The following is a 13,773-nucleotide window of genomic DNA, read 5'->3' as shown; positions in this document are numbered from 1 at the left end:
TGTATAACCATTTGCTACACAGTCGTTATTTTTTAAGAGTTTATTATGACAACGTTTATAATTTTAAATATGTCAGTGTCATAATTGTGTTTGCTTGCAAACGAAAAAAACCGATTTCAATAACAAAAGTGATCGAGATCTGATAACTTGATCGAGATCTGATAACTATCAGATCTCGATCAAATTTAAAGGGCATCACAAAATCAGCATTATCAAGACAAGCATATCAGCTTTTGATTAAAACAAGAATCATCAAAATTATTTATAAACAATAAACTGCCACTGCTCTCTATTTGACAATATCTCACTACATTGTACTATATTTCGAAACGAAGTAGTTTCTAATAGTCCAGTCATTACGTCGGAAAAATCGGGTTAGAAATGCAAATGAACCGAGAAAGCCAAATTTTAGATATTACGTGGGGGATGGCTAGAAAAGCTTAAGTTCAAATTGTCGACCAAATTAACCTTGTGGGTTTTCCGCCATCTTGAAAAAAGGGTTAAACTCAGTTTTTTTATCATAACTCGGTTCCCCGTTGAGATACGAAAATTTTTATAGAATACTTTTTGTTGCTCTTTTTACGATCTACAATTAAGGTCATATACATTTTTCACGTATCGATCATCGTTATTGAGATATCGTTAAAAAAAGCCACAAATTTTGGGAGAAAAAATTGTTTTTCCCTATTTTCTTTTCTCTCGTGAAAAAGATCGAAAAATGTTTGAAATAAAACTTGTAGAGCCTGTTCAGACCTACAAATTCGTTTTTTAATTTTTCGTTTTCGAGAAAAATTACGACCTCTAGCGCGCCGCAAAGTGAGTAACATATAACACCATCTATCGGAACCTAATAGGGTTCCAATAGAAGGCGTTACCCTGTTGGGTTCTATTAAATGGCGTTACGACAACGACGTGTACGCACCGTTACATAAATACGCTCCATCAAAAATTATTCATTATATCTCGATCAAAATGAAAAAAAAAAAACTGCAAAACAAACCTCAGCTTTCGATTAAAATTGGAATCATCGATATTGATATATCCAGTGAAAAGTTACGCGGTATAATATAAACGTAGATTGACAAAAAAATAGTCAAGAAAATACCATTATTAGATATAACTTGAAAACTACTTGTTAGATCTTAATTAAGTTTAATTGGACCACATAAAACGTACCACCTTTCGATTAAAAAAAGGATCATCGAATCGGTCCACCCAGTTTAATAAATTATTCGTTTACAGTATTTGTTATGAGATCTTATATGATTACACATAATATAATCTTTGTTTAATTGGACGTTTATAAAGTTCTATGGTTTGGTGTGACAATGTCATTCAATAAAAATGGCTATTTTTAAAAGCTATATAGTTGTATATTTTAATAAGTGTCATTATAATATATGAAATGATATTTTTGGATTTCTTAGGGTATTACTTAGTAGATATAATTAATAATATAAAAGTATTTATTAACTTATAATTAACATTAGCTATTAACTCTTGCACTTTTTTTTTCAATCATAATATATACATGTTGTCTTGTCTACTTCTAATCGAAATATTACTTTTTTTTAGTTTAACTTTAAAATTAATAAATAAGCTAAATTATTTTTATAATTATATATTTTGCAGATTGTATTTTTGTATAGTGATTCTTAACGCTCGACCTGTGTTTAAAAGTATGACAAATAAAAAAAATGCTGGAAGTATTGGCAGTTTAAATACAAAGTATATTAGTAAGGAAAGATCAATAGAAAGTGAAGTACAATTACTTCATGAATACGATAAAAAACCAATACTAGATTTAGATTTTCTTTATCCTAGAACTTTATATTATCGAAATAAAGGAAGATCTAAAAGAAAATTGGCAAGTAAAGAGATGAATGTAAAAGAATTTGAGATATTTAAAAATGTTCAAGATCATCAGAAATATTCAACTTCAGATATGAAATATTATAATACAAAATTAAGCAATATTCCATCAACTGAAAATAAAAAGTTAAAAAAAGTATATGGTTATGATCGTAGCACGTTTCTTACTAATGACAAATTGTTAGAGAGAAACAATAACTTGGCTAGAAATAATATTACTGAATCTAGTAATGATGACATAGAATTTTTAGGGACAGCTGAGATTGAAGCCGTTCTTAATGAAGTGAAACACAGAGAAATACAAATGATGACACTAAATGAACCATCAGTATCAGATTTAATTAGCAGTACCGTTACAGAAACAACATTTAGTTCAAACGTCTTTTTAAGAAAACCAAAATTGTTTACAGATTTCTCATTCAGTACCTTTTTACCATTTGAAAATAATAATAACATTAGTGAATATATTTTTGAAGCTAATACTGCGGATAATGACAAAATACAGCATAATATTAATGTGAGATCCATAAAAGAAGATTCATTTACCTTAGCAAACAATATTGAAAATGTGTTACAAAAAAAGTGCAAACATATTTTTAATAAAATAAAAAACAAATTATCGAACGATTATAAAGAAGAAATAAACAAGACAAAAGTTACCGTTGAAAACGAGCTTGATAAGCTACGTGATAAAACACCTGGAGTTACTAATTCAACGCAAATTAATGCAACGTCAAATTTACCTGAAACAAATTCAATATTAAAATCTTCTTTAAGAGAAAAGCATCATAGTAAGAGAAATAGAACGCAGAAAAATAGCATCTCTACTACTTTATCATCACATTCAATACCTATAATTGGTGATGATTACTCAATGCTTTCAGTATTTGAACTACTCCTAACCAAAAGTCACGAAAACAATGTGATGAATATGTTATATACAAAGAGCCTTCCAGCGAAACGAAAAATAAACCCAGAAGAAAGTCTTATTCATAGAAATAAAAGGAAAAATATAAGATATAGGCTTTTTGATAATAATAATAATACAGATACTATATTTGATGATCTAAATAATCGGTATAATGTTACTGACAATTCAAGTTATAAAGCTATAAGTGACAAAATAGCATATAATGATTATGTAAATGGTTATAAATACTACTTAAATTATCAAAAGAATTATGATGATAAAAAGTATTCTAATCTTGTTCGATATCAAGCTCATAAACATCATAAAGTAGATGACATAGGAAAATTTATTCTTAATAAAATTCCGCATTTACCCACAGCAAGACTAAAAAGAAAATTCGTTGAGTCAGAAACTTTAGATGATCAAGAAATTTCAACTAAAAGTGAAGATTCTTGGTTTAAAAAGCATTTTTTTATATTTTTGGATAAAGATCCTCCACGAAAATTTCATACATCACAAACAGTAGCATTCAAAGAATCAAAACTGCTGGTAAGTGCTGCTGGTATTGACCACTGTAAACAAGAAAATTTTACAACGTCTAAAATAAACTCTTTTTCACAACAACGTATTCCAAAAGATATTTTGTTAAATGATTTTGATTTGGATTCTAAACACATAACGAGCGACAAATTGTTGCAAGGTTTGTAAAATGTTAAACTACTAAATTATACTAGGCACTCAATATTCAAATTTTTATGTAACAATAAAATTTTAGCTGATTACAATTTCAAAATTGAAAGACAAAATAAACAAAGAAGATATTTTAAAAAAGGGAAAAGGTTAAAAAATTGTAAACTAAATTCGAATACGATGAAAGTGGATGTAGCGGAAGGTATCGATTCAGCGCCAAAAAAATTGATAACGAAAAATAAAAAAGATAGAATAGAGAAGCGAGAAAATAATATACGAATTCCACGTTTTAAATTTTTCAAAGTAGTAAAAGCTACCAGGCCTAAATATAGTACTCGAAGACAAAAAAATTTTGATTACGAAGTTGTATCAGATACGTACATTGCGGAACCAAACAATATCAAGTTTAAAGACTATTTTAAAATTGAGGATATGTTAAAACAAGTTCCAAACATTTCAGCCGATTTCAATGTGTTATATCCTTCTCTTGATTTACAAAGTACTAGTATGGATAATAATTTACTCAAATTTGGAGACAGCCGTAAACAATTGTATTTTAATAATAATCCCAGACTTGATAAAGATGATTATCATACCCGAGGTAATTTTATTGTTATTCTTAATTTTGATATTAGTTTGTTTTATTTTTCCACATTCTAAAAACACTTTGGTTATACATTACAATTTTTTTACCTAACGATATTAAACTATAAATAAATACTTATACTATTTTAAATATATTAATTATTTTATAACGACTTTTTTGACTAACATTGGATACTGAAACATTTAGATCAATATTCCGTGGAACATACAAGCGACGATATAATTAATGTAAATTATAAAACATCTAACAACAAAAATGTTTTAACAAAAGCTTATACTTTTCCAACCTTTACTACAATGACAAAAGACAGCATTAGTGATGACATTGAAAATTTAAGAACAAGATTTAGTGCTGGTAACAAAAAAAAGGAAGAAAGAGAGTATGCAAGTGAAGTTCCGTTACAATTGAAAGAAAAGAATAGAAAAAATATACAACGAACTAAATCACCAAGCGCTTATAGCTTTCTGAAATTTAATTCACAAGTTACTAAAATAAATACTTTAAAACATAAAGCTAGTTCTAGTAAAGCAAATTTGGATATATCTAATAGAAATAATGTATATGTTCCATATAAAGATGAACAAACAAACAAATATTTGTATAGCTTCAGGCCGCATGTTAAAATAAAACCAGCTAAATTCAATAAATGTCAAGTGAAAACTTCAATCGATGCAATTACAATTCCGCACAAGAAAAGTATTTTGAACCATGAAATCAAAAAACTTAATGAAATGGTAACAATCAGGCCTACCACAGCAAATTACGTAACATCGAATTCTTTCCTTGATTCTCTAATTAATGAAACACCAGACATCAATATGTATGCAAAAAATGGAGTTAATTCTCGCAAAAACTATTCATCGAAAAATTCAATGTACTCAGATATAGAAAAAAATATACCTGACGAAGTTTTCAACGGTTCTATCGATCAAAACAATTTTAATAATGGTATATACAAATGAATTACTCATATGTTTTGTTTTTTTTTTTCTTCTACCCTTACTTTAGCTATTTTTTTCTTCTAAACAATGTTTTAGAGCAATTTTGAAATTAAATTATAGGTCGTTAAATAATACATAATGCTTTTTTTCCAGAAATAAATTTGTTTAAAATAAAAATCCTTAAGTCACATGTAAGTATATACTATCTTGATCGTGTTTGTATTCTTTATATCCTGTTTGTTTCTATTGGCGTTAATGCTTTTCAGAATAAACCAGAACACACATATAGTCCTCCTGAACAGTATTTTAATACTCCAATTCCTATGCAAGTAGACGAATTCGATAAATTTTTAAAGAAACATGATATTGATGTGGCATCCGTTATGGCTCCTTTGAGTATCCCAGTTCCTCAAAGCGTAAAATCCTGGAAATCAAAAAATAAAGTCATTTCAAAGGCAAGCAATCGAAATGTTAATGATTTGAAAAAGTGTTATGGTAAGCTTTTTCACAATTTATACGTAATGAAATGCATTGAAAGTTAGTAATGATTTAATTTAACACATAACAGCATTAAAACGACAGCAAGATAATCATCCAGACAGATTCGTAAAAAAGAAGTCGACCTGCATCACTAATTACTTATATAAAATAAATGCGAGTCGAGATCCGCTCAGGTTTACTCATATGTTAAATAAAGAGGATTCATTAACTTCAACGAACGCACCTCTAAGAAATAATATTCACGGTAAAGTTGAATCGAATATGTTTTTTGGACAAGGCATCCCGAATCGTGTGCAAATGAAAGGACATAGTTTTAAATATGATATTATTTTTCATAAACCATACTGTAATTGGAACTCTGATACTGACACTAGTAAGAGTCTAAGTTTACTCTGTTAATTTTTATATTCTAAGATAAAATTTATATAAGTATGTGTTTACAGATTCAGGTATGGCTTTGTCGGAATACAAAAATATAAATGATAAGTAAGTTATTTTTACTATACCTTTTAATCCGGAAACTTTCCGTTTAATAAAATGTTGTTAATACTTATTTATTATACATAGCTTCGTATGTCAGTATTAAAAGAAAAACTTTTGTTTTATTGATAGCCATCTGATAATTGGTGAAACACTTGAAGATAGCCAACACGATCAAAAAGGTATAATAATTGACTATACTTTTAGCGTTATAAGAACATAATCTTTTGAGATAATAATAAGTACTTCTCGAATTTAGAACTAAACAAAATATTAGCATTTATTATATTCAATTTTATATTCTCGTATATAATACAAATATTTAGTTCAAACATTGTTTATAATAAGCGGCACAAGTCGTTATTCATGAACTTGTCTTCTTAATACTTATAATAAACGAAAAAAAAAAATAATAATGGGGTAGGGCACAGCTCGAAATATCCTTATCAAAACCTGGAGAAGCCCGACCGAAGAAGTGCCGCGATATTACAGAAGATCACAATTAAATATTACTGCTTTCAAACATAGTTGTGTTGCTGTGGTAAGTAAGGTACCAGAGCTCCAGGGGGATTGGAAGTAGGGGCGTCAATGCACTTGCGATGCTTCTGGTGTTGCAGGCAGCAAAACAAGCTACAGCAATCGCTTACCATCAGGTGAGCCGTTTGTTTCACAACCTAGTTGTATAAAAAAGGCAGATTGTTTGTTTGGCTACTTTATAGAATATAAAAAAATAATATTCACCATATTTCTTGAAGTTTCTGAACACATAATACCTTTTTAGTTTTCTTTTGCGTCATTTAGTTTATTTATTTGTTTGAAAATAACTAATATCGTATTAACTTTCAAAAATGTTAGTTTTTTATTATACTAAATTAAAAAAAATATATTTTTTTGTCCAGCTAAATCTAAGGTGTTTAACTTTAAGCTGATGAATAAGTTTGATGAAAAAAGGGTAAATATTTTTCTTCATATTACTTACATAATTATATAATATATAGTTCAAATTGACAGACATATTGACAGATATTTTCTTAACTGAAGTTCATACTTATATATTGTTACATGAAATGTTTAGTCTTTCCAAATATTTATTTGCATTAAAAAAAATATGAACGTATACAATCCATATTTGTTATCTTATTGCCATCTTAGGTAGAAAATGCTAATTGGTCGAATTTATAGAGGAAAAAGTATGACAAGCGAGCTCTTCAAGACTCTCCAACTTTTACGGCTAAAGATGTTGCTGCCCTAGAAGTCGTAGTTGATTTATTAAAAAGTACTCAAGGAATGGAAGATAAAGAAACGACTATACTAGAATCGAATCGCAATAAGAATATGACATTTACGCCTTTACTTGAAAAAAATAATCAGTTAAATTCAATTCAAGTTCACATTGCTATTCCATCAGCAATACATGATAAGAGAAGATCTTTAGAGTCTGTTAACGTTCGTAAAGTCTTTACGGCTATAATGTCAACTCCGGTAGATTTAGAATATCAAATACATTCATTCGATGAAACTACCAACACACCGACTACAGTCCAGCAAAGTATTCTGTCTCCAGGCTTATATTTACTGGTTGAAAATACGAACATTACTTATCCTAAAAGCAATTTTGCGTTAAAACCTATGAATATGCTGGAAACATCAAATTTAAAAATAAGACATGTAACAGTATCAACTGTTTCAAAAAAATCAGAACCAGCGAGTGACACTAAAATAATTTCCTCAAGTAATAAAGTAGTACAGAATTTAACCTCTAATAATGAAATAATATGCAAGCGTAACGTACATAAAACAAAAGAACGTGATAGGACGACAAATATTGTACGCAATAAAAAAAGAAATGTTAATTTTGATGGAGTTAAGAGATTTTTTGGACATGAAAGGGTTTGTCATTGTCATTGTAAAGCTAACAGAACTATGTGTAGGACTTGTGCTGAAAGCGATAAAGTTATATCTGAACTGATGTTTGAGTTTGATAATTTAGAAAAATACGTGATTGATCATTGTACAGAAATACAAACATTCTTCTGGATGAATCCAACTGATGGGAAAAAACTAAGAAATGTAATTCATCGAATTGATAAAGTTTTAAATGATTATTATAAAAGAGTTAAAGGGAAATGTCAAGGCCGAACTTGTCAAATGATATCATCAAATATTGATAAACGGAGTTTTAATGTCGATGAAACTGACAGTCTGCTAGCAAAAGAAAAATCTGTTCTATTGGACAGTTTGCAGAATATATCTAAACATACCCATAAAAAAAATAATTCACTACCCGTTAGAAAATATTTAAATACATTAAATAACTATTTAACAAAAGAAATTTACAAAAGATCTTATTTAAACGATGACAAGGTACCAATGAAAAGTATATATTCGCTTAACAATATAAAAATAAACCTAATATGCGATACAGATACATCAAAAATCACACCTTATTCTTTGAAAAATAATGTGAATGAAACGAATACTTTTCCTACATTGTGTGACATTAATGACGTTAAAGACAAGAATAAAAAGGGTTTCATAAATTTTTTAAAAATGTGGTCTAAGCGAAAAAAAGGCAAGACGACGTCGTTTTACTACGATATGTATAAAAGTAAAAACAGCAAAACATTGAAATTTAATAACAAAAAACGATTGGCAACTGAAAACAAAATTAATTTATATTCTTCTTTAAATTGTGTTCATGATAGCAACAATAATAAACACGAAGGCAATTTAAATAGTGAACACGAATACTCAATAAAAACAAATTATGCAAAAAGAAATATTATGAGTTCAAAGAAAGGCAATATTCTATCTATAACTCAACAACTAACTAGCGAAGGGGATAGTAATGAAAAAAAATATCGCTCGAACAAAACAAGTACAACAACAATGAAAAAACGTTTTTCAGATGTGGACAATGATAAAAAAATATATAATAAAAGCGATTTAAGCAATACTCTTCAAAATATAAACAAACTTTTAAATTCACTTTCTTTTAACAACAAAGGAAAGCGAAATAAATTTGTAAAGACTACGACTTCATATAATATTTCAAATTCGATTCTACCAAAACAAATTAAAAATAATAAAAAATGTTTAATGAATGAAGTTAAACATGAGTTAAACAAATTTAATGATGATACAACAAAATCTACCTCTACAGCGGCAAAAAAATTGCTACAGAAGACGATCACTCTACGAACTAAGAATCTAATCAAGAACAACAATCCAAACATAAAAGTTTCAAGTAAATTCAATATCTTAAATAAATTAAAGAATATAAATTTTAAATATATGAAATCGAAAAACAAAGAGAGTTACATTAATTTAAAAACCACAGGAAGTCGTTTAAATAGCAATTCTCAGAATGGTAAACTAACTAAATATAAAACCACAAATTCTTTACAAGATAAAAAAGACAGCAAAGTTAGAAAAGAATGCTTTTCAAATTTTACTACATCAACAAACCCTACAATAATTATATTCGAAGACATTGCTTTAAATGATTCTAATATGTACTCAACCAATAGTTACGAGGTAATCAAACGTGATGAAGATACATCGTTAAATATTAAACAATCAGATCAATCATTGACCAGTTCTATAGTAAATGACGTTGATTTATATAGATTTATGTATCAAACTAATGGTCAAATGTTAGTAAATATAATTTGAATTTAATATTTTAAATATATTTCAGTAATATTGCATCATTTTCGAAACTTAAAATTTATTACTTACTTTTAGAACTACAGATTGTATTAATTGCAAACTAAACGCTACATCGTCAAGTGATTTATGGACAGCAAAGGGATTAGTACACAGGATAGCTGATAAATTCGCAATCAAATTCGTGCCGAATAAAAAAGAAAATACAGTAAGTATGTTTCTTTAGGTAATAGCATATTGTAAAGTAAAATACTACCATGCAAATTGTTAATAACACTACAACACAACTGTATGTAAACTCAGTAGTAAATATTTTGTAAGTTTTCCTAAATGTACTTGAAGGCAGTTGGCCTATATCATCATTATTAATTGCATCCATATTCAACAATAACTATTATAATGTGGGTAGACGTGAGTTGACGGACGAAGAGAATAAAACGACGCTTCGCAAATCATACACAATATAATCACTAATTATAATTCGATTTACAATTGTTCATTAGCACTACAAAGTTCTTACTAGTTCTTCAATAACCATTAATAATCACACAGAGACACTCCACCGAACGCGTAATGTATCGATACGATGTGAATCGAGAGACCGTTGACAAACTAATGTCCAATGTCCGTCCCGACTCACTCGCTCAAGCTCACTAGCGCCCGGGGTTGTGTCAGAGTGCCAAAACGTCACTCTAAAAATGTCTATGCGCCGTCACGGCCGGACTGACAATAGCACGCCCTCGTGCTTCTTATCCTGCCTCGCTGTTCCAGTTGATCTAAAAAGATAGAACACGATTTATTGTTTTCAGTACGCTCGCTCATCCCTGACTCAATATAATTAGTGCCATGTCTCATGTAATATGTAATTTTTAACATTTCCGTTTCACCATACAATGGACCGGACAACTGAGCACAGGCGTCCCTTCGACTAGCCAACATTAGCAATGCTGACATAGACCGGACAACCCCTCAGCGTCCCTTCGACCATTTAACACAATCGAACATTACACACACGACCAGAGATCTGGTCGGAAACATCGACCTGTATAGGCCAGTTTCCTTGACCGATCACTGTGTCCAGTATACACAAACACGCCACTACAATCTGCCTTAGAACATCGACCCACATGAGCCAGTTCTAACGCCCAGACACTTCTCGAAATTTTCCAATTTGTCACGCATGAGGTCATATATCAAAAATTAACTACAATTAAAGCAACATTAAGACAGGTTCTGATATTAGGTAAACTTACGATTTAGTTTTCATCACGCTCAGAGGCTGAGAGGGTCTCCGAACTAGCGGTAAGAGTTTGTGAACTAGCTATAGAAATTGTATCACTATCATCGTCAGATGGTACCCCCTCATTCTCTTGATCGTGGATCGCCGTCTCGGCCTCCTCCGCGTTATTAGTTAAGATAGTAGCTGCTTCAACTAATCCACTATAGCCTTTGGGTACCGAACGTAAATTTTCGTGAGCATATTTGTAAGTTCTGTTAGATCCATCAATGTCCTTGAGTTCATACCTATCGTTGTCTAAAACTCGCGAAATAACAAAAGGTCCTTTAAACTTCCGTTGTAATTTCGTTTGATTACGTTCACTACATTTTGTAAAGACGAAATCCCCTTGTGCAAAAGGTTTTACTGTCGCTCTACCGCGGTTAAAACGTATAGTATCAGCTGTGGCAGCCTTATCAATGTTTAAAGATGCATCCTGACGAATTGCGCTTAAGTCTAGGCGAGATTCGGGCTCCGAGTGAGGTAATATACTAGACATTCCTAAGGATTGTGCTCGTATGCCAAACATCAATTCTGTTGGCGTATATCCGGTTACTCTGGAACGTGTGGAGTTAAGAGCTAACTGCACCTCTGGGAGCTCGTCTCTCCATGTTTTATTGGTTTCGTTTTCTATTATGGTAAGTAAGCATTTTAAAGTTCTCATCACCCGCTCGACTTGACCATTAGCCCTGCTAGAGCCAGTAGCGATGAGATGAAGCTCCATGTTATGATCGCTGCAAAATTGTTTAAAGTCTGCACTTATATAACACCGTCCTTGATCAGCAATAATCCGCCTTGGGGCGCCGAATAGACAGACAGCTTTTCTAAGAGCCTTAATGGCACTTGTCGCATCAAGTGAGGGTGTATACTGAAGTAGGATATATTTTGTGAAGGAATCGATTATGACTGAAGCGTATTCCTTCCTGTCACTCTTTCCACTGAGTTTTCCTGTCATGTCGATATGTAAAGTATGCCACGGTGTCGCTACTTTTGGTATTGGATGGAGTTGTACTTGTTGAGCCCCGGAACAACCCTTCGAGGCTTTGCAAACTATGCAGGATTCAATAAACTTATGAACTTGTTTAGCCATCTGTGGAAACCAATATTGTTCATATATTTTGTCTAGCGTCTTTTCAGCGCCAAGATGCTTGATTTCTGTATGCACATGATTAATCAAAGTCCATGTAAGAGATCTAGGTACGATTGGCAACCAAAAGGTAGTCTTTTTACGTTCTATTTTTCGATAAAGAATGCCCTTTCGGACATCGTAAGTATGCGCAACCAATTCTGGTAAATCTTTGTTATGGTACTTACTGATAAGATCTTGAATCTCTTTGTCGCGTTTCTGTTCTACAGAAAGCCAGCCTTTATGCAACTCTACAAAATGAACTTCTTTGTTTTTCTTGGATACGCCCGAGCCGTCATTCGTATGAGAGGGTCCAGATGCTGAAACTGAAAGTGGATTTCTTGATAAGAAGTCAGCGTGTTCCATGCTTTTTCCGTGTTTATGCACAATATCAAAATCATACGCTTGTAAGAAAGCCCACCACCGATGAACACGAGGGGTTAAATCGGTTTTTGATTTAGATGCTTTCAGAGAGTTGCAGTCTGTAAAGACTGTAAAATGTTGACCATACAAATAATGGCGGAAATTTTCTACAGCTCGAACAACAGCCAACGTTTCCAACTCATAAGAGTGATATCGCGATTCTGTATCTGATGTTCTACGGCTAAAATAGGAAACTACATGAGGTGCACCATTCTTTCTTTGGATTAGTATCGCCCCATATCCTTCTGAACTCGCGTCAGTGTGTAGTTCTATTGGCGAATCCCGATCAAAAATTGTTAGTACAGGTTCTGTCGTAAGTATATTCACAATCTTTTTGTGAATCTCACTGTGTGCTTCTGACCATTTAATTGGGCCTTTTAATTTTGTTAGTGGGTATAGGGGTCCTACGATACGGGTAAAATTAGGAATAAAGCGTCTAAAGTAGGACGCAAGCCCTAGAAATTGTCTAACATGTGTAGCTGTCTTAGGTGTGGGAGCGTTTGCTAAAGCTTGCACTTTTGATGGATTGGGAGTTACCTTTCCCGCCTTTATCACATATCCTAGATAGTCAATTTCCTTTTTCAAGAATGCACATTTCTTAATATTAAAAGAGAAGCCCGCGTCTGAAAGTGCTTTCAGCGTGGCATCTAGGCGCTCCAAACCCTTTATAACGTCATCAGAATAGCATAAGACATCGTCCATGTAGGCTAATGCTACTTTATCTTTTAAGGGACCTAATGCTTTATTAATGCACCGCTGGTAGACAGATGCTGCATTCCGAAGCCCGAACGGCATTGCCAGGTACTCATATTGGCCCTCAGGGGTCACAAATGCCGTTCGTGCTATGCTATCGGGATCTACCAAAATTTGGTGATAGCCAGATGCCATGTCTAATGAAGAAAAGTAATGGGCACCATGAAGACGATCTATTTGTTCGTCAATTCTTGGCAACGGGTAGTGCTCGGGCCGTGTATTAGAATTGAGCTCCCGATAATCTACGCACATTCTATCCGTATTATCCTTTTTCTTGACTAAAAGGATCGGACTAGCGAAAGGAGAGTGACTTTCTCTAATGACACCTGCGTTTAAAAGCGCTTCGACTTTCTGCCTCACAATTTCTTTTTCCGCGGGGGCTAATCTGTAGGGGCGTCGTTGCACGGTTTTAGTAGGATCAATCAGATCTATGCGTAATACACCTGTAGAAACACGTCGTGTCGGAATGCCATCGATAAAACAGTCGCTGTATTTTTGTAATATTTTAATTAGAGCAATTTTATT

At 31.9% G+C, this 13,773-nt stretch overlaps 1 protein-coding gene across 1 annotated transcript; it reads left to right on the top strand.

Annotated features, from left to right (window-relative positions):
* Nucleotides 1–1,681: 1,681 nt before the first annotated feature.
* LOC123654741 lies at nt 1,682–9,542 on the top strand. Its single transcript, XM_045590626.1, has 8 exons — nt 1,682–2,465; nt 2,508–2,855; nt 2,922–3,482; nt 3,558–3,562; nt 5,287–5,436; nt 5,965–5,970; nt 7,184–9,248; nt 9,532–9,542. The coding sequence occupies exons 1-8, from the start codon at nt 1,682–1,684 to the stop codon at nt 9,540–9,542; spliced, it is 3,930 nt and encodes a 1,309-aa protein (XP_045446582.1).
* The last annotated feature ends 4,231 nt before the right edge of the window (nt 9,543–13,773 follow it).

The sequence above is a fragment of the Melitaea cinxia genome, chromosome 6 (genome assembly GCF_905220565.1).
Source record: "Melitaea cinxia chromosome 6, ilMelCinx1.1, whole genome shotgun sequence".
In the NCBI taxonomy this organism is placed as follows: domain Eukaryota; kingdom Metazoa; phylum Arthropoda; class Insecta; order Lepidoptera; family Nymphalidae; genus Melitaea; species Melitaea cinxia.
Note: the sequence above shows the minus strand (reverse complement) of the source record. Positions and strands in the feature narration are given on the sequence as shown.

What these genes read in the sequence shown, in the direction of transcription:
- LOC123654741 (XM_045590626.1), top strand. Translation starts at nt 1,682, where the DNA reads ATGACAAATAAAAAAAATGCTGGAAGTATTGGCAGTTTAAATACAAAG. An exon ending in ACAAAAAAAGTGCAAACATA is followed by an intron (nt 2,466 to 2,507) that starts TTTTTAATAAAA and finishes ACGATTATAAAG; the next exon opens with AAGAAATAAACAAGACAAAA. An exon ending in AAAAATAAACCCAGAAGAAA is followed by an intron (nt 2,856 to 2,921) that starts GTCTTATTCATA and finishes ATAATAATACAG; the next exon opens with ATACTATATTTGATGATCTA.